Raw genomic sequence first — 23560 nt, forward strand, 5'->3', positions numbered from 1 at the left:
TTTATCAGTATATGATTTTCTAATTTACATTAGAGGTAATATAACTGATGCTAGTTAATAACAAATAATCTTTCGTTTATTTGTTTGATACATAATAAGGTTCTTCACCTTAATTCCAGAGAAACAACAGTTTATCTTTCCATAAGATAACGTAACTCTTCTATAGCCATACTGAACTTACTCACATGTATTTTATGCATTTTACGCACTTTATTCCTTTATCATTCATTGTATTCATTTAGTAGTTGTGTTAATTGTTCTGTTCATCTTTTGTTAATAAAATCTATTTTATTACAATTGTGTCTTCCTTGTGCTGATAAAGCAGAAAAGGCTCTACAAGTTAGAAATCTCACCAATCTTTCAGATAAATCAGCTGACCAACTCTCCCCATTTTACATTCATTATAAATGACTGGGCAGCCTCCTGTTCGGAGTGTTCTCATACAGCCAAGGTAAAAGGCCTTGACTAGTGTCCCAAACTAACAGGGGGGAAGGTGGTCTGACGTACTCATAACCACACCTTAAGTGACGTGTGATCAAAAATTCACAACGTCAGGGGTGACGTGAGTACCAATCACTCTCTTTCTTAGTGTCCTTGGGTGGACAAAAGTAAAAATCACTACAGTAGTTTAAAAAATAAAAACTTGAACAAAAAGCACTGGTTTTGGTTTTGTCGGGAGGGAAAGAAGAGCGTTTGAGTGTTTGTGATTTCAGTCATTTAAATCCTCCAATCAGAGCTTTTCTTTGAAAAGAACACATACTATCCGGTGTTTTACCTAAACATGTGCAATCTGGCAACCATTTTATCAATCTCCATTTGATATGTTCTGCTTAAAGTGTCATTCAGTTGGTCTGTGTTCTATCAGGACTCACGAGCTATGGAGCTCGAAACATGACAAAATATTCTGAATTTTAATTGTGTAAATCTGAATATTATGTTGCATTTTGCATAGTTCTGAATTTGAATTTTTAAATGTTCAATATAGAACATTTGAAATTGAACACATCTGAAATCTTTTTATGTCGAAATTGTATAGACATGTATTTTCAAACAGCAGATATTTTGTTCTGAATTAATAGACTGTCAATATTCCAGTTTTGAAAATACAAATTCAAGATTTCAGATGAAGAAGAAATTCAGAACATCAAATTCAATATTTTAAAATTCAAACCGCAGAAATTCAGATCTTCCTGAAAGTTGGCCAGAGTTCCTCATCAGGGAAGAGTAAAGGATGTCAGAAAAGTCGAACGGAGCACCATCTGATCATTTCATTTCCTATTTGTAATGGAATAAAGAGAAAAGATCAAACAGCCCTTTTATACTTTTTTGTTTAGTTTAGATTAATGCATGGAGATTTCGGACAGATTTCTCATTTTCTGTGCGTGGTTTACATAACGCTGATTAGTGAAGAAAATCCCAGTAGCAGTATTAACATTACGTGACATGGCATCTGACGCACAGAAGCCAATGTCACTATGCGTATTAGCACATCCGGTCTTCATTGGGCCGTTTCACTGAACAACTGAATTTGTGTGAGCTGTTGAAATAAGCCAATCAGAGCAGACTTCAATATTAATATGCATGACCCTTCCAAATGGAGTAGGAACAATTATGTGTTCTACCTAGGGTTGGAAATCGGTTGCCAGCTTTAACTGGCCAGAGTTTTGAGACCGCAACAGACGTGATGTTTTAAGAGCTCGCTCAAGTACTGGGGAGCTAAACCATTTAGTGCTTTGTAAGTAATAAGCAAGATTTTAAAATGTATGCAATGTTTAATAGGGAGCCAGTGCAGTGTTGACAGAACCGGGCTAATTTTGTCAAATGTAATTTATTCCTGTGATGCGAAGCTGAATTTTTAGCATCATTACTCCAGTCTTCAGTGTCACATGATCCTATAGAAATAATTCTAATATGCAGTATTTTTTCATGAAAATATTCCAGGACCAATATCATATTTTTAAAATGTAAAATGACAGGAGATGTCAAGCTACTGAAAGGACAAATACTATTACCACTAAAAAAAAACATAAAACAGTCCACATTCTAAGTCTTCAAGACCATGTAGCATTGTGTTATATGGATTGGTTTTATGGTAGGAATTGAACTTTAGTGATATTAAACTTCACTGTATGGAAAAGAGAATCCAAAATTTGTAAAATAAATAATTAAAATAAAAAACTCACTATTTGCTGTGCAACAGGAAAATGATAAGCATTTCAGTAAACTAAATAAATAGCATTTATATTTCTGTATAAATAGCATATTTTTATGTTAGTAAGTGGTGTTTAAAATTTCTCTGGGCACAATAAACTGATGTGTCTGTGGTGAGGTGTTTTGTGTTGTGCCAGAAAGTCCAGGGCAGCTCCGCCTCTGCATCAAAGAATCACTAATATTAACAGTTGTTGTTTAATAATTAATCATGCTGTCCTGCACTGCCCCATAATGAACAGTTAACCATCACTGAGGTCATGTCCAGTCAAACAAAATCTTTATTTGGAAAAGGTTTAGACATTTGATGCTTCTTGTAAAGAGTCTACACATCCCTTTATGATGGCTTTTTTTCTTGTGTCACTCAAAAGAGTAATATTATTAACTTGCGTTTTATTGCTTTGTGTCTATCAAGGAACTTCTATGCCGTAAGTGTTAGAACCTTTTTTATGTAGTCTGTATTTGAATGTCCTTTCATGTGTGTTTGTCAAAGTAATGTAACTGAAATCATTAGTTCGCTCACTGATGCCTTAAAAATCAGGCTATTAAGCACTTCATTTTTTTTCTTGCAGGTTGTTCATGGTGATATTTCCAGCCACTATAAGATCAGGCTCGGAGACTAAACTATGTGTGAGCCTTCTAAAACCAGAAGAAAATCTGCAGCTGACCATTTCTCTGGTTGACAATAGCCAGAACAGAACCCTTCTGCAGGAGAGAACTGAGACGGAACTCCACCGCTGCCTTGACTTTCAGGCATGTCATTAAGATAACATTACTCACACAATGATATACTGAGTTTTTTAAAACTGCATATCCATGGTCTTCAAAGAATGAAAAAAAAAAAAAAAAAAAATCTGTTAATATGGGCTACAACAAATCTGAGCACCCTGCCTACATTACACCATGAATGTCAACAATATTTTTTTACATTTGTGATATAGAATACAAAATGATCAGTGTTGGGGTATCACATTAGTAACTTGAGAGAGACCTTCGATGATTCAGTTAAACCATAAGCAAAAATGACTTAGGCCCTGTCCACACAAAGCCAGCGCTTTCCCAATCCGATCTTTTTTTCCCCTCGTTTCAAGAAATATCTGCGTCCACACGAGATTACAAAAACGGGCTAAAAACGAAGTAGTTTGCATGCCAGGCCAGTGTGTGGCGCTGTAATTCTGCCACAGAAATACACTAAAAACGAAGAAGAAGAGTTGTGGCTAGCAGGGGTATGGTGTTCGGAGGTGAGGCAAAATATCACAATAAAATAACAATAAATACATTTGCTACTTAACATATGTGTTTTATTAATGCCTACACCTACCCCAACCCAAAACATACCCTTACAATAATGCAGATACGTTAATTAAATGATGCGATATTGATGTGCGCATGCCCAGTGCCCGTAGTTGTACCCCTTACCTCTTTCACCGTGCTGGACGTAGTGTGATGACATCACCGTTTCAGAAAATATACGGATTCGCTGTACACACGAAGACGGAAGATGATTGTTTTCAGATTTATCCGCTTAGGGACCCTGTTTCGAAAAATATCGGATGCATGCTTCTAAAACGTCGGATCCGTGTGGACGAAACGCTGATACGGTACAAAATGTATACGTATACAGCTAAACGCGTCTCCGTGTGGACGGGGCCTTAGATTATATTTTTAGTCTTCTCCTGCATCCTATTCTTCTCTAATCCAGCACATCTGAAAGGTTTGCATGATCTGCACCCTCTACTGTACACACGTGAACCTTATTATTTGCACTTTTGGTGTGATAGCGCCTGGACATTTTACCAAAAATATGACTTTTTTTGTTATAAAACAAACAATTGATCATTACTAATTAGGCTAACCCATTTAGTTACTTTTAAGGGAGTAACGCAATATTATGATGTATTACTTTTCAAAGTAACTTTCCCCAACACAGGCAACTCAAGACACAGGGAAAAACATCAGTTAAAGAATATTTTCAGGTTTAATATCTAAGAATATTTGCTTTCTAGACAGGATTTGTCATGCAACTGCATGTGTTCAACAGGCTCCTGAATCTGATTCAGTGCAAGTGCTCCAAGTGGAAGTTCAAGGGAAAAACACTCATCTGATTGAAAAAAGAAAAGTCAAATTCATATCCTACAATCCATTCTTAATAATTCAGACAGATAAGCAAATATACAATCCTGGACAAACAGGTATTTTTTGCCAATATTCAGCTCCAATGTTCGCTATCCTCATTCTCTACTTTTATGCAGATCCTATGTTTTATGTCTTCCTCAACTTTGCAGTCCAATTCAGGATTTTCACAGTGGACCGAAACTTAAAGACAGTTAATGAAACAGTAGGTTTTGCATTCAACATTTAATATCAGAATTTTAATTGTAAGGAAGACATGACCTTGATTCATCGTTCAGCCAACCTTATTGGTAATGTGTGCACATGAATGTTTAGACAAATATTTGAAGTGTGGACTTGTACCTCAGAGCTATCACTTACCAGTGGTTTTGTAGTGTTATACAAACCTGAACTACTGTTATCTGTTTATATCCACAGTACAAACTCATAGCAGTGCAGGTAAAGTTCATTTCTTGTTTTCCCCCATTCAATAACACTTTTTTTTTTTTTGGTGCACAAATGTTATTGCTATGCCAATGCCTTCTCGTAAAAACAGGACAATCGAGGGAACAGAATCAATCAGTGGATTAATGCCACATCCACCAATGGAAAGATTCTGCAACTTGCCCATGTGCTGAATCCAGAGGCTTCTGTTGGTTTATATGAGCTGTCTGTTGAGACAAGCAAGACAACTATTAAAGAATATTTTGAGGTTAAAGAGTATGGTGAGTGCTACCATAAGCTTTTTTTTTAAGTGCATGCCCTTGCGCAGGTTAATACACAATGTGCAGGTTCCAAAAAGGGGGTTTTCACAGAAGAAACATTTTGGGTTCCCAGTTCTTAAAAGAGTGTAAAGAACAATTAATAATCTAAAGAAACTTTTTCCACCATAAAGAAACTTTTGAGCCATGGAAAGTTTCCTCGGATAGGTTAAAGGCACTTTATTAAACCATAGTTGCCAACAAAGAACCTTCATTTTTAAAGGTAATTTTTCATGGTTTTCTTGTTTTTTCTCCCTTTGTGGTTCAGTTCTACCAAAATTCGAAGTGATATTAGAAAAATCAAAGACAGTGAAAGCGAATAAAGAGGAAGTAAACCTGTGGGTATGTGGGAGGTGAGATAACACCTGATGTTGACATTAAAGATGAACACATTAAGCAGAAAGATTGGTTAACTTACAGTATGTCTTCACCAGATACACACATGGAAGGCCTGTTCAGGGCAGTGTGAAGATGGAACTCTGCAATTCCTTGCAAAACTGGTTATACTACCATTATTTGACATTGAACTGTGTTAATAGTTCAGCAGTTGTAAGTAAGACTAAATGTTCTATTTTTAAAAAATAAATACATTTCTGAATAAAATAATTATTTGTTTCTAGCTGAATAAGACCGGGTGTGTCTCTCAGAAGTTCCCTGTGTCATCCTTTGTCACAAATGAGAGCAACTATATGTACATCAGGCCACAGGCTCTTGAGTTCACTGCATCAATAACTGAGGAGGGGACAGGTGTGTACTGTAACAGACATGAAAACAAATTTGACCAAAATGCTGACAAATCAAAATATAATTGTGCTTACTTGATGGGTTGTGCCATAGATTTCACCTTTGTGTGTTTTTTCAGACATCTCAATAAAAAGGACTGAACATGTGTTTTTGTCCTATAATCTTGGTAGTTTAAAATTGATTGACCTGCCAGAGTTCTTTGAGGCTGGATCAGTCATTCAGGCAAAGGTACACTATTCAGTTCAATTTAATTCTAATTGAACATGACTGACTGCATTTTGTTAGTTTAATAAAAATGTGTGACTCTTCTGGGTGAATATATACCTGCATAATCGTGTTATTTTTAAAATTAATTTGTAAATTTGAATGGCTTCACAGCATATACATTATCAATATGTGATGATGTATGTGTGAATGTGAAGTTTTTTCGTTCAGTAATCTCTGTTTTCTGTGACTACTGTATGTCCTTGATGAATTTCTGTTTTTCCATCAGGTTAAAGTGGAGTTTTCCGATGGGACCCCAGTTTCTAACTTTAAGATTTTTGTTCGTCACACCTATTCTCAGCAGCCTCAAGCATGTATCACAGATATCAATGGCCTGGCTAATTTTACCATTGAAACACCCTCTGAGATACGTTTCTCTTCTTTTTCTGTTTCGGTGAGCTTTTTAGTTCTGTACCACTTTGCAGGTGTTTTCTATTCAAAACAACCTAATGAATTTAAGCATAGTACCCCTGAAATAAATGCTTTATTTTAAGGATTTGCACTGGTAATTTAGCCTGACAAGCCAGACCCACATCAAGATGTTTGGTCTGGAAACTCACCATTGACAGGGCTCAATCCGAAGGGGCGGGATAAACGGTTGTCTTTCAAACTCCCTCTGCATGGCGTGCACGCAATTGGGTAGTGCTACAACCAACCAGAGCTTGTTGAAAGATTAAACATTCGCCGTATCCGGTCGGCAAAACTCTGAACACATCTTCCCTTCTTAAGAATGACTTCAGTGCCGTTCTTTGTTCTTTTCTCACAGGAAAGCTTAATTCCAATTCTTCCAGAGTCGTGGTCAAAGCTAATTCGAAAGACCGCTGGTCGGCAGTTTCTGTGTTTACTAGAAGCACGCAAGCACAACTCAGCTGTCATTATGTTAAGCCCCGCCCACCAACTCCATACACGATGTGATTGGCCCGACCAGAGTTTGGTTTTTACAGCTCAGAAGTGTATTGAGAGTTGCTAGACGACACTCACGGGCAGATTAGATTTGCTGCCGCTAGGGTGTGTCTAGATTTCTAGGCTACTGGTAATTGGGTATCACATTCGATTATGTCTGCATTTTAGTCAGCTGGTTTCTCTGACCATGTGTTCTTTGGTGTTCTTGTGACAGGCATATCCATCACCAGGCAATCAGCTTGGACATCCATTCAATTTTGAATCTGTGTACAAAACTCTGCAAAGAAAACCCAAAGAAAACCAAGTAAAAACCAGTCAACTGGCTATAAAGGCTCTAGAGGGACCATTAAAGTGTGATTTGGAGATTCCAGTTACTGTTCAGTACACTATTGCTGGAGAGACTGTTGAAAGTGGTTATGTTACCATAGTCTATCTGGTGGGTGCAGAGATCAAGCAAAACACTGCACAGTGGTTTTTCTCCAAACGCTTATTATCCACTGTTCTTTTCTCCTTTTTGTCAGGTTGTATCCAGAGAAGAGATAGTCCACCATGGGAATGAGAAAGTTGAAGTAAAAGGCTCTGGTGGAGTGGCAGAGGGAGAAGTGACATTTAAAGTCCTTGTTCGCAGCCATATGTCTCCTGAGATGGAGTTTCTTGCTTACTGTGTGCCTCCCAGTGAAATTGTACTAGCTGCTTCCAAAAAATTTCAAATTGACAGATGTCTTGCAAACAAGGTGTGCTTGCTAAGATCATAACAATATGGCATTGCATACATGTAAAAGTTAATGTATAGTACAGTCTTTTATTTGTTTGTAATGACCAGGCAACTGTACATTATCCCACTTATTTCACCTTATTTCACAGCTACTCACCAAAGAAATATTATCTGGACGAGGATGATTCATTATCAGTTTATCAAGTGAAAGAAATTGCATTAAAGGATTAGGTGACTTTAAAATTAAAATTAGCCCATCATTTACTCTTCCTCAAGCCATCCCAGGTGTATATGACTTTCTTCTTTCTGATGAACACAATCAGAGTTAAATTAATAAATATCCTGATGTTCCCAAGCTTTATAATAGCAAGTGATGGGGTCCAGTTGAGTTTGAAGTTAAAAAAAAGTGTATCCATCCAAAATAACATAAACGGGGGGCTTAATCTGAAGCAAAGCATACTGTAAGAAAAATATCCATATTTAAAACTATAAAGTAAAATATCTAAATACTAAAATATCGGACTGCCTTCTGTATTCAACTCACGCAGAAAGTGCAACAATTCTCGTAGTTCAAAAAGCTTACGCTATGTCATACGTCACGCCATTTAAACCTTTTTCGCTTTTTAAAGTGAACTTTAAGTCCTTTTTGTTTTGTTAAGCATAGTAAGTGTAGATTGGAATTTGTCTCTTTCCCCCAGTGTTTAATTCACGAGACCAGACACCGGTTGTTTTGTCAAGAGATCTCTTTTATTTAATGTTTGTCAGACATAGGAGAGAACGTTTCTGGAGTAATGTTATACGCAGCATCTCTGCCGTTCTCCGACATCCATTCTCTGCTCTCCAGACAAAGGGCTTAGTGGTTTTATGCACCCCGAAAAACATATGGTTTCCATTAAATGGAATGTATAGAGAATTGTTAAGTGATCATATGACCTGAAGCTATGTAATAATTAGTGATAGTAATTAGTAATAATTGGTTGAAATACTTTTGTTTTGAAATTTAAGATTGGCCCACTCTATGATGTCACAGGTGTCTCTGCAGTTTTCTCCTACTACTGCAGTTCCAGGTGAGAAAAACACTCTCCAGCTCTCAGCTCAGCCTGGTTCACTGTGCGGCCTCAGTGCTGTAGATCAGAGCATTCTGATCCTGGAGGGAAAAAAACGCCTGGACATCAACAAAGTAATATATGTTTCAGAAGTGTCTTCAATATCTTCAGTGACAGTTTTCAAAATGACTGTATTTATGCCATCCTACTACAGATTTTCAGCATGTTGCCAGCCAGGTTTGTTCCAGTTGGCATTGAAGATGAAGAGGAATTCAATAGGTGCCTTAAAATTGGACCCATAAGAAGCCCTCAGGCTCTTGATGCTTCATTGCCATATAGACCAATTATACAGTCCTACCCCTTTCCTATCCCTTTACAGGGTAAAATAGATGCTGTCTATGTGACTTTCAGGGTAAGTATTTTTATTTTGAGGTTTGTGTGTGATTTTAAAAGTTGATTGTGATCAATGTTTTGGGACAAAAAATATGCAGTTAGTTAAAAAACTTTTTAAGTAACTTAGTTTTTTTTTTTTTTTTTTTTTTTTTTTTTGCCTTTTTGCATTGTCATCTGGACAAGAATATGGGATTGAAGGTGGCAACCAATTTGATTATTAGAATGCCATTTTGCATTCAATTCAGAGATACATTTTATCAGAGAAATTTTGGCGGCGGTAAGGCATCTGTTTATTTTATATATCCAATTATATCCAATACACTATGGACATGTTTGATGAATAAACTGTGATAGTAAATGTCCTGCTAAATTCCAGGCTATGGTTTCGTAGAAGATTATGCATTAAGAGTTGAAGATCGACGGGGTCCACTGGTTGGAGAAGCTGGATTCCCAGGAGCTCATGGATGTGAGCATGACCCATATTAATTTTGAAATTGCCTTAAACAGTTAGTTAAATTGCAACATGCAATTTAAAATCCTATATAAAAGCTTATAGGGAAATCTCAAGGGAACCACTGGCGAAATAGTCTTCTGGGTGTTGACATCATCCCTGCACCAATCTATTCCTTAAATATATAGTCTGGCTCACTGTGTAACACTGTTCCCTTTCGAAAGGGAACTCGCGCTGCGTCAACTGACGCTACGGGGGAACGCCTCCAGCGTGCCTGGTGTCTGAACTACTATCAAATCACAGCAATTGACCGGCGACAGCCTATGATGTCATCAAGGTGCCACCAGGAAGTATATAAGGGCGCCTTGCAAACATGACACCAGCTTTTTCGTCTTCAGGGACTGTTTTGTCTGAATGCTTCAAGTCAAAGGTAATCCAAATTCCTTTGATTTCTGACTGGGATTAAGAGCATGCACAGGGAAGCTCTTATGCAGTTGTTTGTTTGTGTGCAACGGGAGCATTTGTTAAACACAGCATGAGGTCGCTCCGCTCTTGTCTGACTCTCTTCCTGAGGGAAGAGGATTGTTGCATCTGAGACTAGTGACGTGGTCCCACTCACGCCGAGGCTGAGCGCAGACGCACGTCATGGTTGCCTTGGATGAGGCTCGCCGATCGTCACTGAGGGCGTTTCCCTAAGGCGAACTGGCGGCTGACGAGATCTATCAGAAATGGTCTTAGGAATGGCTGGTGAGAAGATAAACTAGTTCGCAGCCATCCTGAACGTTTATGCGGAGCTGATGAATGTTATGGAATGCGCTGCAAGCAGGCTGCGGCTGCCAGGTGGGCGCGTTAGAGGAGAGATTGCTCGTATTAGACTTACGATCGATTTCTCCCCGGTCATAAAATCATTGGCTCTGTTGAGCTTTCCATTCCTTTCTGATCTCCTTACTGAGATTGGGAGGGCATGGAAGAACCGATATCCAGTATGTGCACTGACATCAGCGGGTATGAATGCTGATGTTTGGAGGATGAGTGGATTTGGGTAGGTGTTCTCGCCACGGGTTGACGTTAAGAGTAATCTCCGGTCCGGGTTGGTGGGAACACTGAGAGCTCCAACCCTGCCATCTGAGCTCTTTCAATGATAAGTTTTCATTAGATGGCAGGGCATACACGGCAGCGGGTCAGCCGGGTGCTACTTTATACACAATGTCGGTGTTACAAGTATACTGGGATACTGGGAGGGTCTGCTGAGGGATCTCAATCAGTGCAAAAAAAAAAATATATATATATATATAGCCGAGGCAGTCCGGGCAGTTAACTCCAGGACAGGTGGTAGGCCTCAGTAGGCCTCCTTGCGAGTGAGTTCCTGCAGCAGATTTCTGCAGCAGAAACCTCGTCAAAAGCAGGCCCCTTATGGCCTCCCTGGGGATGAGTCCCCAGGTGGTTACTGGATGTCCAGGTAGTAGGCTTCACCAGGCCTATCTGAATGTGCGCCACTGGGCAGGCCTCACCAGGCCTCCCTGCGGGAATCTCCCACTCTTGGGTGCTTGGCTAACTAGCGTATCTTGCTATGGGAATGAGTTCCCAATCTCCAGCTACCCGATAGTTTGTGTCGACTGCGGTCAGGTGGATGGCCTTTCTGGGCCTCCCTAAGGGTCTGCCGTAGGTGATCAGGCCTCTTCTGGCCTCCCCCGAGGGGGTGTGCTTGGGCATCAGTCACTGGATGGCTAGCACAAGCTGCTAGCAGGCAGTTTCATATGACAGTGAGCATGGTTGCTAGCCAGGGCAGCTAGCATGTTCTGCTATCAAGTGGCAGGCCTCACCAGGCCTCCCTGAGGTCGTTCCCCGGCTACTAGTAGCTGGCAGGTAGTAAGCCCTGCAAGGTTTCGCAGTGAGATTTGCCATTGGATAAGCACCGTATGTCACTGGGCTTCTAACAGGGAGCTGTCATTCGGCAATAGGCCTCTCCAGGCCGCCCTAAAGACTCTCTACTGTGTGTGAGGCCTCAAACAGGCCTCCTTGGAGGCGAGCTCCAGGAACACAGTAACTTCTTACAGTTTGCACGTCTGGCTAGAAGGTAGCAGGCCTCTCCAGGCCTTCCTGAGGGTGAGCCCCCGAGCTTGGATGCTCGGTTAGCCGGTGTAACGTGCTGTCAGGTGGTAGGCCCCTCTGGGCCTCCCTGAGAAGGGATTCCCGGATCTGGTCTCGGTGACAAGCTAGCCGTTAGCAGGCCTTGCTGCCAGGTAGTAGGCCACGCCAGGCCTCCCTGAGGGCAAAGTCTCTGCTGTTTGAACACTCGCGCAGCTAGCATGGGTGGCTTCTGGTGTTGATGGCCTCATGGGCCTCCCTGAGGGGACCAGTTAAGCCACTGCTAGCCTCAACGGTGCCAGGTAGAGGCTCCTTCGGGCCTCCCTGGGGGGAACGAGTCCCTTGGACGGGAACACAACTGGCTTTATGCTGACAGCTAATGGTTGCCCGCTGTCGGGTCCCGGCCTTAGCCGGCAGTACCCGAGGGTGGGCTCAAGCCCTAGTACGACAAGACGCCATTTCTGTTGAGCGCTCCCTTCAGGACAGGGACCTGCCAGCCTACAGCATGGTTTACCTACCAGGCAGGCTTAAGAGCTCCCCTCAGAGAGGGTCATCTTGAAGCTTATGGCCACCTAAGCCTGATCAGACGGTCAGGCCCCCCTCTGGGCCTCCCGGTTAGATCAGCCCGTAGGCCTGTCTTGCCTCCTGAGCACCCCTGTAATATATGTGTTCAGTAGATCCTAGGATCGAGCGGAAGAAACTCCCCTCGCTTGAAAGTGGAGCGACTGGGCTACATATAATAATAAATTAAATTAGCTCAATAGGGAATTATGGGTATTAATATTTAATTATTTATAATTAATCATAACTGGTTATGATGAAACTATAAATCTTCAAATCACCCGAAAGGAAATACCCAACCTAGGTATTTAAGCAATATAAATTTGTCTAACAACAATGGATTGCCATTAACAAATATGTATATTAAATAATTGCAGAATAACCTTTTAAAGAATTAATTCAAAACTCATCTGATCTGTTCCTTTAACAAACGATCAGTACAAGCTCTTATCAACTCTCAAAGCTTTTATTCTTTCTACCAAATCTTCGGGAAGGTTACTCCTCTGTCCACAAAGAATAAACTTTCCAGGCTATTGGGATATTAGTATTCAAAGATACTTATGAGAGCTGTAGCTATAGATCTGAACATTAAAGTGACTTATGTTTTGTGAGCAGTAGGGCTGCACGTTTTCAAGTTTTTCATTAACCGTTAACCGAGGCCCTTAGCGGTTAATACTCGGTTAACCATAGTGTGCGTCAGGGTTATTATTTTTAGTTTATTAATTTGACGACCGCCATCTCCGTAGTGAATGCGCCTATAGAGAGAAATGCACATCATGGATTACATAATCAGAGAGTAGCCTATTTCTTTTCATTTTAAATTGTTAAAAGACATTTCAAGCTTTCTTAAGATATATTTCATGTCTGTGAGGCCTACGCTGAGTTTTGTTAAATTAGGATGAGATGCGCTCCAGTTCACGAGCAATGCAAGTGGCCGCGAGGGCGCCTGCATGATTAGGGCATGCAGTAAAATATGCAGCCGAGAAAGATTCACACAGCGTTTGACTCACGCGGCTGAGCCTCTCCCGGCAGAGTTCAAGTATCTGTGGACTCGTTCCTTCAGCTCTGGCCATCTTGCTTTCAGTCCGCGATTAGCTTTTTTTGTTTTCTTCATTACAGTTAAAGTAACCTCTGCTTTTCTCTAGTCCCTCACAAGTTTCTCACTTCAAACTTTCTTTCTTCTGATTTGTTATGCACAGCGCGCGCGGCTCCCGCTCTGCTTCTGCCCTAATGCGACTTATAGTCCAGTGCGACTTATGTTATTTTCCTCTTCATGGCGCATTTTTTGACTGATGCGACTTATACTCCGGAGCGACTTATAGCCTGAAAAATGCGGTAAGCACTGCATTGCAATACTTGCATTTTGGCCCGTCACTCTCAATTTTAAAGTGCTCCCACGCTGTACTTTTCTTTAACCGCTTCATGTTAGAAAGCTGGTCATGACATCTTCTTGTGGATATTACAAATGTCTGGGAGTGCTCTGGCGGTCTCTAGTGGTGCAAAAATATATTACAACTAAATTCAAAGCACGTCATTGACGCCACTTAACCGAGCAAAATGTTTTACTCGGTTACGCAATTTTTAACTCGGTTACGCATGTTTGCACGGCGCCCTTATATACTTCCTGGTCGCACCTTGATCAATCAATCAGTCAATCAACTTTATTTATATAGCGCTTTTACAATCATGATTTTGTCAAAGCAGCTTCACAGTGTCAAACAGGATAATATTGCGACAAAATTAGATTTGGCTGTACAGTCGTACTGGAGAAAACAGTGATGTTATCAGCTTAGTTTAATTTATCATATAGCAACAATGTTGGCAGATCAGTATTTAAGTTTATAGAATTAAATAAGACCTAATTCATACATTTTATTTGTATAATAAGTTGAATAACTTTAATCATATTTTTAGTGTCCCCAACTGAGCAAGCCAAGCCAAAGGCGACAGTGGCAAGGAACCAAAATTCCATCAGGGCGTGATGGAGAAAAATAAACCTTGGGAGAAACCAGACTCAGTCGGGGTGCCAGTTCTCCTCTGGCCTATTAACACACCGTGTAAGATTATTATTCTGGCAACCTTACAGGTCAGAAATCATATTAGATTGGAATATTCAAAATTTCAGGGTATCACGGAAGAGACAGATTTATTTGGAAATAAATGATGGGATGGCGCGTCGATTACACAAGAGTATGAATACATGAAAGATCGGAATTATTGCGCCGAAGACAGGTTTTGAGCATGATGACATCATATTGATGACATCATAGGCTGTAGCCGGTCAATAGGATTACTGTGATTTGATAGTAGTTAAGACAACGGTCACGCTGGAGGCGTTCCCCCATAGCGTCAGCTGACACAGCATCTCGTTCCCTGTTCTCAGGGAACTAAGGTTACAGTCGTAACCAGAGACGTTTTCATTTACACACGTGCAGTCTGTTATCTGATGTTTTCAGTGTCTCCGAGTGGCTTGGTTTGCAGTAAATGCTGCTCCACAAACTCTATGCCTGCAAGTGTTGCAAGTTTGTTCTATTATGCCATGCATTTGAAGACAAATGTGTCAATATGGACCAACCATACTCCCAAATTTATAATGAGAGCAACAGGTTGTCAACAAATAAGAAGCTTCGAGTATGAAAAATTAAGAAAGCCACATATATTAGAATTGCTATTTTACAGTACCATATGGGGTTGTTCATGTTTTCCTTTTTTTTCCTGCACTTCCAGCAGCCATAATTCCAGAAAATCGAAACACACCTCTCACACCCCTAGAAACAATACGCACATTCTTTCCAGAAACTTGGATTTGGGAACTTGTTGAAGTTGGGTGAGTGAATGATGAGTTCAAAAAGTCTGAAGGTGCTGCCTGTCCCTTTGCAAATATTTTGGTATTTCAATGATAATAAATAATACATGCAAATTTCTCTTCAGGGACTCTGGATCAGCTCAGGTTCCTGTCACTGTTCCTGACACCATCACCTCTTGGGAGACGGAGGCCTTCTGTCTGTCCTCTGAAGGTCTGGGTCTGGCTCCTCCTGCTCAGCTGACAGTTTTCCAGCCCTTCTTCCTGGAGCTCTCTCTGCCTTACTCCATCATCCGTGGGGAGATCTTTGAACTGAAGGCCACTGTCTTCAATTATCTGTCCAAGTGCATCATGGTGAGATTTCAGACTCAGTCTAATCAAATCATATCAAATATGTCTCTAATCATGTGTGGTTGATTGACAGGTTAAAGTGACTCCAGCTCCTTCCTCAGACTACACTCTCAAAGCCTCCTCTGATGATCAGTATTCATCCTGTCTATGTGCTAACGAAAGAAAAACCTTTAAATGGATCCTCTCTCCTTCTGTTCTTGGTGAGTTTTCCCGTCTGAATTATTGTTTCTCAGTGTTTGTGTCTGTTGTATTTTCACGTACATATCTTGTGTTGTAGGAGTCATGAATATTACAGTCAGTGCAGAAGCAGAGGCGTCCCAGACTGTGTGTGACAATGAGATTGTGAGCGTCCCAGAGAGAGGACGCATTGACACGGTCACCCGAAGCTTGCGTGTGAATGTGGGTAGAAACATATGCACCATATTATGCAAATACATTGCACTATTGCAAGTAACCATACTGTATATAAAACTCTACCTTTACATTTTACACTACAGCCAAAGATCATAAAAAGCTATTGTGCTAACATTATCCTGTATCTCCCAGGCTGAAGGAATCGAAAAAACGAACACCCACAGTTGGCTGCTTTGCCCCAAAGGTAATGGCTGTGCACTTATGACATGAATATTGTTTTTAAAAAGATTATATTGACTTTAAATCTACTTCTGGCTTTAGGGATTATTTTATTTATTTATTTTATTATTATGATTTTTTTGCCTTATTCTACAGGGAAAAATATTTTGGTGGAAGTAGAGCTGGCATTTCCCAATTATACGATAGAGGGATCAGCAAGATCTACTGTTTCAGTGCTTGGTACATTTGAAATCATACCTTAACTGCGATACTGTTTTGTAAACAAGAAATGTACAATAAATCACACATTCTCTGGTAGGAGACATATTGGGTCGTGCACTGAAGAACCTTGATGGCCTATTACGGATGCCGTACGGCTGTGGAGAACAAAACATTGCTGTTCTTTCTCCCAATATTTACATTCTGCAGTATCTGGAGAACACGGAGCAGCTCACCTCAGCCATCAGAGAGAGAGCCACAGGCTTCCTGAAGAGTGGTGAGACACCATTCATAGGCATTTCATACAAAAACATTTTCAGCACATCTAAGAAAAATCATCTCAAGCAAAATATTAAACAGGATATCAGAGGCAACTCAACTATGAGAACCTTGATGGATCATATACTACATTTGGTCAAGGAGAAGGAAATACATGGTATGTACAGTTCTTATCTCATAAATTAACTATTGCACAAAACATACCAGCTGTATAGCAATGAATATTAAAAGATGATAACAATATATTGACAACCAAATGTATTAAATTAAATGCAACTAACAGGCTGACCGCATTTGTGGTGAGGACATTTGGGAAGGCACAGCAGTACATCTTTATTGACCCCAAAAAAATTCTGAAATCAAAGCAATGGCTGATACAACACCAAACATCAAATGGCTGTTATCTGAGCAAGGGAAAACTCTTTAATAATAGAATGAAGGTAAGCTTTTACAAATAATTTTAGAAATATATGTAATACTAGACACACAAAATCTCTTTATTTACCGTGTGTGTGTGTGTGTGTGTGTGTGTGTGTGTGTGTGTGTGTGTGTGTGTGTGTGTGTGTGTGTGTGTGTGTGTGTGTGTGTGTGTGTGTGTGCGTGTGTGTGCGTGTGTGTGCGTGTGTGTGCGTGTGTGTGTGTGTTTATTTGTTGTAGGGGGGTGTAAGTGACAGTGTGACCATCACTGCCTTTATTACTGCATCACTACTTGAGCTGAACACATCGGTTCAAGTAAGTAGGTTCTACGTGGACAAACTGTGCTATGTTATAAGGCTTTTATGTCTTATATATTTTTAATTTGCACTATTTCTCCATAGGACCCTGCTGTGAGCAAAGGCTTGTCATGCTTAAAGCGTTTTCTTGGTCATACCCAAAACACTTACACCACCGCTCTGCTCGCCTACACTTTCAGTCTGGCTAGAGACACGGCCACTCGACAGCAGCTTTTCAAGAAACTGGAGGAAGTTGCTATTTCAGATGGTAAGAGGTTTGTTTCTGATGACTTTCTGTTGTCTTTTATGACTGTACTACTGTTTTGTTGTCATGCGTGTGTCTTTTGTTCTTAAGGGCCTCATCTCCACTGGTCTCAGTCTGCATCTGCTGATGACTCTGGTTCTCTGGCAGTGGAGATCAGCTCATATGTGCTGCTAGCTGCTCTCACTGCAGATTCAGTCACTACAGCTGATCTGGGCTATGCTAACAGGATTGTCAGCTGGCTTGTGAAGCAGCAGAATCCCTATGGAGGATTCTCCTCCACACAGGTTTCTCAAACTACTCCAATCAAACACTTTATTGCAGAATGCGCTGGTGTGAAGGAGTAAAAGTGACAGTACTGAACACATTTATTTCCCAGGACACAGTTGTGGCTCTTCAGGCTCTGTCTTTGTACGCCACCAAAGTGTTCAGCTCTGACGGCTCCAGCACAGTGACTGTACAGTCAGCAGGAGACACTCACCACTTTGATGTCAATCAGGACAACAAGTTACTGTACCAGGAGAAGCAGCTGCAGAACGTTCCAGCCAAATACAGCCTTGAAGTGAAGGGCTCAACCTGTGTGTCTGTGCAGGTTAGTGAAATACAGCAGCAATCCAAACCAATGTGAAAACAGATTAAAGATATTTAATGAACAAATTATGGCTTATAGAGATGCTCTAATGTTATGTGACTTTCTTGTAGATGTCTCTCTTCTACAATATCCCCACTCCCAAGGAACATAATACATTCTTTGTCTGGGCTTGGACAATAGGAGAATGTAAAAATACAACTGGACAAAATTTGGATGTCGTAATAAGCGTTGTGTAAGGACAGATTGTGATTCACACATTTAGTTTTAGGGTTTATTTCTTTACACATTTATGGCATTATTGTATTATAATTGTTTTGTTTTTTTTTCTCCAAATAGATATATCGGGACAGAAGCAAGTTCAAACATGGTCATTGTAGATATGAAACTCTTGTCAGGTTTCGAAGTAGAACCCTCTTCCCTGGACAAGGTAAGGCACTGCAAAACAGCATATATGAGAGTGAGTCCCCTAAATTCTTACAGAATATTTTAGTCTGCACTAAAATGATTTGTCCACAGTTAAAGAAAGCAGTACATCGTGTTGAATCCAAAGATGGACATCTCATCATGTATCTACAAGAGGTGGGAACTCATTTGATGTAATGAGAACCATAATGAGAACCAAATCCTACTATTACAGAAAAATAATTATTATCTCACACACACACACACACACACACACACACACACACACACACACACACACACACACACAATCCTTGCTAAACTTTTAAACAGTTTCTAAACGTGTTTTATATTTACAGATTCAAAGGAGCACTGGCTTCCAAACAATACTACATATTAAACAGACATTCTCAGTCAAAAACCTCAAGCCAGCGGTTATAAAAGTCTATGACTACTACCAGACCAGTAAGACTAAATCACTCAGTGCTTACGTATTTATACTCTTGCTTGTGTCTTAGCACCTTTGCAACATTTTTAAAATCTTGTTTCCAGATGAACGGTTTGAAGCAGAGTACCATAATCATTGTGCCTGAGGAGTAATGCTGCAGAAGAAGTAACAGCTGCATTCACATAATTGTGAATATATATATATATTCCGACCAGGCATAACATTATTCCTGACCACTACACTGTAAAAAATTAGAAGTTATGACAACAAGAGTTTTTACATTGATTTAACTCAACAAAATAAGTTAAGAAATGTTCCAACTTTTTTTCCAAGTTAAACAAAATGCTAGCCTGGATGCCAGCCGAACTTAGCCCAGCCCACAATTTTTTTTAGATCGGGCAGTTCGGTCTGGCCTCGCTCCATAGAGGAGTAATTATACCCGAACAGAAACTGTTCAGACCAATGAAATCATCAGGGCGGGCTTTAGATGATGACGGACATGATAAACAGTAACGTAATCATGATAAACAGTAATCGCCCCCCCCAAAGGGGCTTGGATTAGCCAATTTTTCCTCTAGCCAATTTTTCCTACTTCTAACAAAATCAACTTTGAGGACAAAATGTTCACAAAATGAAGAGTAAATCAGTGTTATTCACTTTATCTGTCAGTGGTCATAATGTTATGACTGACCCTAAAACTGGACTCTCTCTCTCTCTCGCTATATATATAATATAGTTCCCATTTATGTTATGTGTTTAGGTCTTTTATTTTGTCTTTTATCATTAAAAAGCAAATTAAGACTAAGATGTAAGCTTTTGACAAAGCTTTTGCTTGCCTTATCATTTTAGAAAAATATTTTACCTATTAGTTGTTAATTTGCAATGAAAATATCTCCATAGCAAATATAAATGCTTTGATTACAATATATCTATTATCTGTTACGTTGAAAAAAACCTAATAAAATAATTGTGAAAAGTACAGTAAAAGTGGCATGTTTTTTGTAATAGGCTTACAGTTACCATCCTTGTCCTTGTATTATTTAATATCATCATGTGCATAACCTCATATATAATAATGCTAGTTGTTAAATGTAGCCTGGATGCCAGCCGAACTTAGCCCTGCCCACAAAATGTTTAGGATGTGCAGTTCGGTAGAGGAGTAATAATCTCCGAACAGAAACTGTTCGGACCAATGAAATCATCAGGGCGGGCTTTAGACGATGACGGACAGATGATCAACAGTAACGTAATCATGCACGTCATCAAAGGGTCTTGGATTATATTTGTTCAAATCTTAAACGGAGAGCTAGTTTCTATATGCATTCATCTTCACAATTTCTCTCAAAAATGATGATCATGTTGGGTACTCTTTGTATCATTAAATGATGTTATTTTTTACAACACCGGCAAAGATCGTTTATTCCAGCGCACATGCAGACAGGGTTGCCAAGTTTTTACAACAAAATCTGCCAACTACTAGCCCTAAACAATAGCTTCTCAGGGGGGGTTCTCCGGAAAAAAAATTGTGTTTTGGGGGTAAACTTCGTTGCTCTTATTGGTTGTAGGTCTATCCAATTGAGATCTTTCCTGGTTCGGTTAAAACACGCCCCATAATCACAGCCCAATGGAGCAGTTTCAGACTCATTTTCTGGCTAGAATTTAGTATGACCACATCAGGCTATGTTAAATCTGCACTATCCAATTTTTCAGGCCGCTAGAGGGCGCCTATTTAAAACAAAGGCGTAGTGTGATGACGCCAAGTTTGAGTGCAGCATCTTGGGACATGTGGTCTTCACATTAAAGCTACACTGTGTGATATTTTCCCCCATCTAGTGGTGAAAAGGTATATGACCATCCAGTGAATAATAGTTTCTGCTCCTCTCAATTTGCGATTTCGTTTCAACGCCTACGGTGGCCGATTTAGTCATGGCTTCCAGTTCGACCTCTTCGGTGAGTGTTGCTTCAAGTGATGAGGTTACTTTTGAAAACTATTATAATTTGCAGTTATTTATTTTGCCAAATGATCTATGATCAAATTAATCTATGTAAAATGAATAATAGTTTTACGTTTTCGTTATTTTTAACCAGTTCATTGCTAACCTCAGCTATCAGGTTCCCAGACGAATGCAAGCTAATCTTAGTAAAGTAACTTTTATCAGTGCTTTCATTATTCTGTATATTGTACGACATCACTAGCGTAAGGCAAACTAATTATAATGCAATTAAAATATTAATCTCATGTTATCCGTCATAGAACACGGATTTATGTTATAAGGTAAACAATATTTTTTCATCATTGACGCGAGGAAAACTATCCTAGACATCGTTCTAGTGATATCCACAGCACACCATGATATAATTAGCCAAGCAACAATAAAACTTCCAATATACACAAATAGGCTGAATTAATATTACCTGTCGAGAAGAAAGCAGGCAACGTCGGCGTTCTTTTTAAAATCGTTGCTCCTCATGAGCTCTTTCCATCTTGGAAAGGCCACTCCAATATTTACTTTTGTCTTGTTGATTTGCCCGTTGCGTTGGCGTCTTAATTCTCTTTTCCGCTTCCTTGGCGACTCTGATACATATCCCACAATGTTACTAGGTCCCCGACTCGGGTCGAATTCGGTAATCAATTCCGGGACGTGGTTGCTTTCACACAGAAGGCGACCCGGCAATGTTCCGGGAATATTGCGGGTCCGACGTGCAGTGTGAAAGGGGCTTAAGAGTGATCCTCCATCATAGCAGCCTCAAGCAATCCTCCTCTTCACATTCGACACAGTGCCATCGAGTGTAAAAACGTGAAAAGCGAAGCTTGAATTTACGGGTATGTCCCTCTTTGGCAAATGCACTTTCAAGATGGAGGAGCAACATGGCGACCGCCATCCGAACCCTCAACATGTATGTATTTTCAATGGTATATTATAAACTTACGAGAATGCATTATTACTTGAAAGAAGTAAATATACATTAATGAGTACATATATTTTTGAAAGAACTAAGTGATTTTAGCTAAGAATAAAATAAAAAAGTTACACAGTGTAGCTTTAAAGCCAGTGGAAGATAGGACTTGGGCAGAAATCATGTTCATGGATGCGGTTATAAACGTTACTGTAGTATGAAGCAGAGCAGGACTGAGTGTTGTGGAGCTGAGCAAGCCCGCTGGAGCGATTCTTAATAACATGAACAACTACAAGCCTCGTGAGCACCGGGACTTTTATTATGGGGGGATGGGACACAGTCGCCGGGTGCCGGTGTTATTTCCGCTTTCCCGGTCACGAGTATGAGGTATTGCAGCTCTGTTTATCATATTAGATACATTTAAGTGTGTTTAAAATTATGTTATGACGTTACTCTGTACGTTCACACAGCGGCTGATGTGACAGTTGTTCACACTGCTAAGAGTAAAGCGTTTCTGCAGAATAAAATGCAGATAATGACGCAATTGAAAGCCAACTCCCTCAGCCGCTATGCGCAGACGTCCCGGGTACTTGGTTAAAATAGCAGTTTTTTGCCACAATTTACAAATAGTTGGAAACATTTGGGATATTGTAAGTACTCGACTGAACAAAATATATAACACTGGCCTAGTGGTTTTTGGATATTTTACTGCACAAATAGGCTACTACATAGTGCACCTTTAAGTGTATGTAAGATTGTGGCCAAAACTGGTACTGGTTATGTCACAATGATCACCACCAGAGGGCACTCCACCCTTGACTATTTCCACACTATCACAGACAAGCTACCCATAACCCACTCTGCCTGCACTGATCAACCATGGTTGCGTTTAACTGATGAGCCTTTATTTGGACTACTCATCTGCTTTTGGACCTTTGCCTGGCTTTTGTGTGTGCTTTGGATTTCCCCATTAAACTGCATTTATCTTAATCCATTCGAGCCTTGGAGTAGTCCATAGTCATGCTGATGTGAAGAGAGTTTTAGTTTTGAGAGAAATGTTCATAAAAATAAAAATAAATAATATTTCCTTATCAGTGTTATGGGCATACTATACTCCTATTTCATTTGTTATTTTATTAGGGCCCAAGCCCTGAAAGGGCGAAGAGCCCTATTGTTCTTCTAAGGATTATTAGGGCCCAAGCCCTGAAAGGGCGCAGAGCCCTATTGTTCTTCTAAGGATTATTATTATTATTATTATTATTATTATTATTATTATCTTTTCGCCTTTTGGGCATTTTTGGGGCCCTTCCCATGCTCGAAAACTCTTGAAACTTTGCACATGCATCGGAATGTGCGGCCAACAGGGTCTGGCAGAGGCCTTTGACCCGGGCGTGGCAGGGGGGCTCAACAGCGCCCCCTTGAAAAACTGGGTCTATATATTAAACACACTTGCACGTACATGTATGAAACTCAGTACACTTATAGATCTCATCGGGCCAAACAACTTCCGCACTCATAGTCATAAGCTTCGCCCAACAGGAAGTGAGCTATTATGGGTTGTTCGGAAAACACATGCTGTGGAATTTGCGATACTCCTCCTAGACGATTTACCCGATCAGCACCAAACTCGGTCAGCATGAAGTCAAGACACTGAGGATGCCAAATTGAGAGCAACTTTTTGATATCTCAAACGGTTTGGCCGTGGCGAAGAGACAAATTTATGGCGAGAAAAGGGAAACAGGAAGTGTGTTATAACTTCTGCATTCATTAATTT

General features: G+C 40.1%; 1 protein-coding gene across 1 annotated transcript; it reads left to right on the forward strand.

Annotated features, from left to right (window-relative positions):
- The first annotated feature begins 2463 nt into the window (after positions 1 to 2463).
- On the forward strand, positions 2464 to 19867 carry LOC137084532 (alpha-2-macroglobulin-like protein 1). Its single transcript, XM_067450808.1, has 35 exons — positions 2464 to 2636; positions 2781 to 2961; positions 4250 to 4400; positions 4494 to 4546; positions 4759 to 4779; positions 4877 to 5045; positions 5350 to 5434; positions 5516 to 5630; positions 5702 to 5828; positions 5944 to 6053; positions 6319 to 6483; positions 7207 to 7428; positions 7514 to 7726; positions 8738 to 8887; positions 8968 to 9165; positions 9318 to 9423; positions 9517 to 9612; positions 14974 to 15073; positions 15178 to 15403; positions 15474 to 15600; positions 15678 to 15799; positions 15947 to 15998; positions 16130 to 16213; positions 16293 to 16469; positions 16553 to 16628; positions 16755 to 16911; positions 17129 to 17203; positions 17290 to 17452; positions 17540 to 17733; positions 17826 to 18038; positions 18149 to 18270; positions 18375 to 18465; positions 18555 to 18617; positions 18800 to 18905; positions 18993 to 19867. The coding sequence occupies exons 1-35, from the start codon at positions 2548 to 2550 to the stop codon at positions 19031 to 19033; spliced, it is 4440 nt and encodes a 1479-aa protein (XP_067306909.1). The 5' UTR covers positions 2464 to 2547; the 3' UTR covers positions 19034 to 19867.
- Positions 19868 to 23560: the final 3693 nt, after the last annotated feature.

The sequence above is a fragment of the Pseudorasbora parva genome, chromosome 8 (genome assembly GCF_024679245.1).
Source record: "Pseudorasbora parva isolate DD20220531a chromosome 8, ASM2467924v1, whole genome shotgun sequence".
NCBI classification, from domain to species: domain Eukaryota; kingdom Metazoa; phylum Chordata; class Actinopteri; order Cypriniformes; family Gobionidae; genus Pseudorasbora; species Pseudorasbora parva.

What these genes read in the sequence shown, in the direction of transcription:
- LOC137084532 (XM_067450808.1), top strand. Translation starts at nt 2,548, where the DNA reads ATGATGGCTTTTTTTCTTGTGTCACTCAAAAGAGTAATATTATTAACT. An exon ending in ATCTACTGTTTCAGTGCTTG is followed by an intron (nt 16,214 to 16,292) that starts GTACATTTGAAA and finishes ATTCTCTGGTAG; the next exon opens with GAGACATATTGGGTCGTGCA. An exon ending in GAGGATTCTCCTCCACACAG is followed by an intron (nt 17,734 to 17,825) that starts GTTTCTCAAACT and finishes TTTATTTCCCAG; the next exon opens with GACACAGTTGTGGCTCTTCA.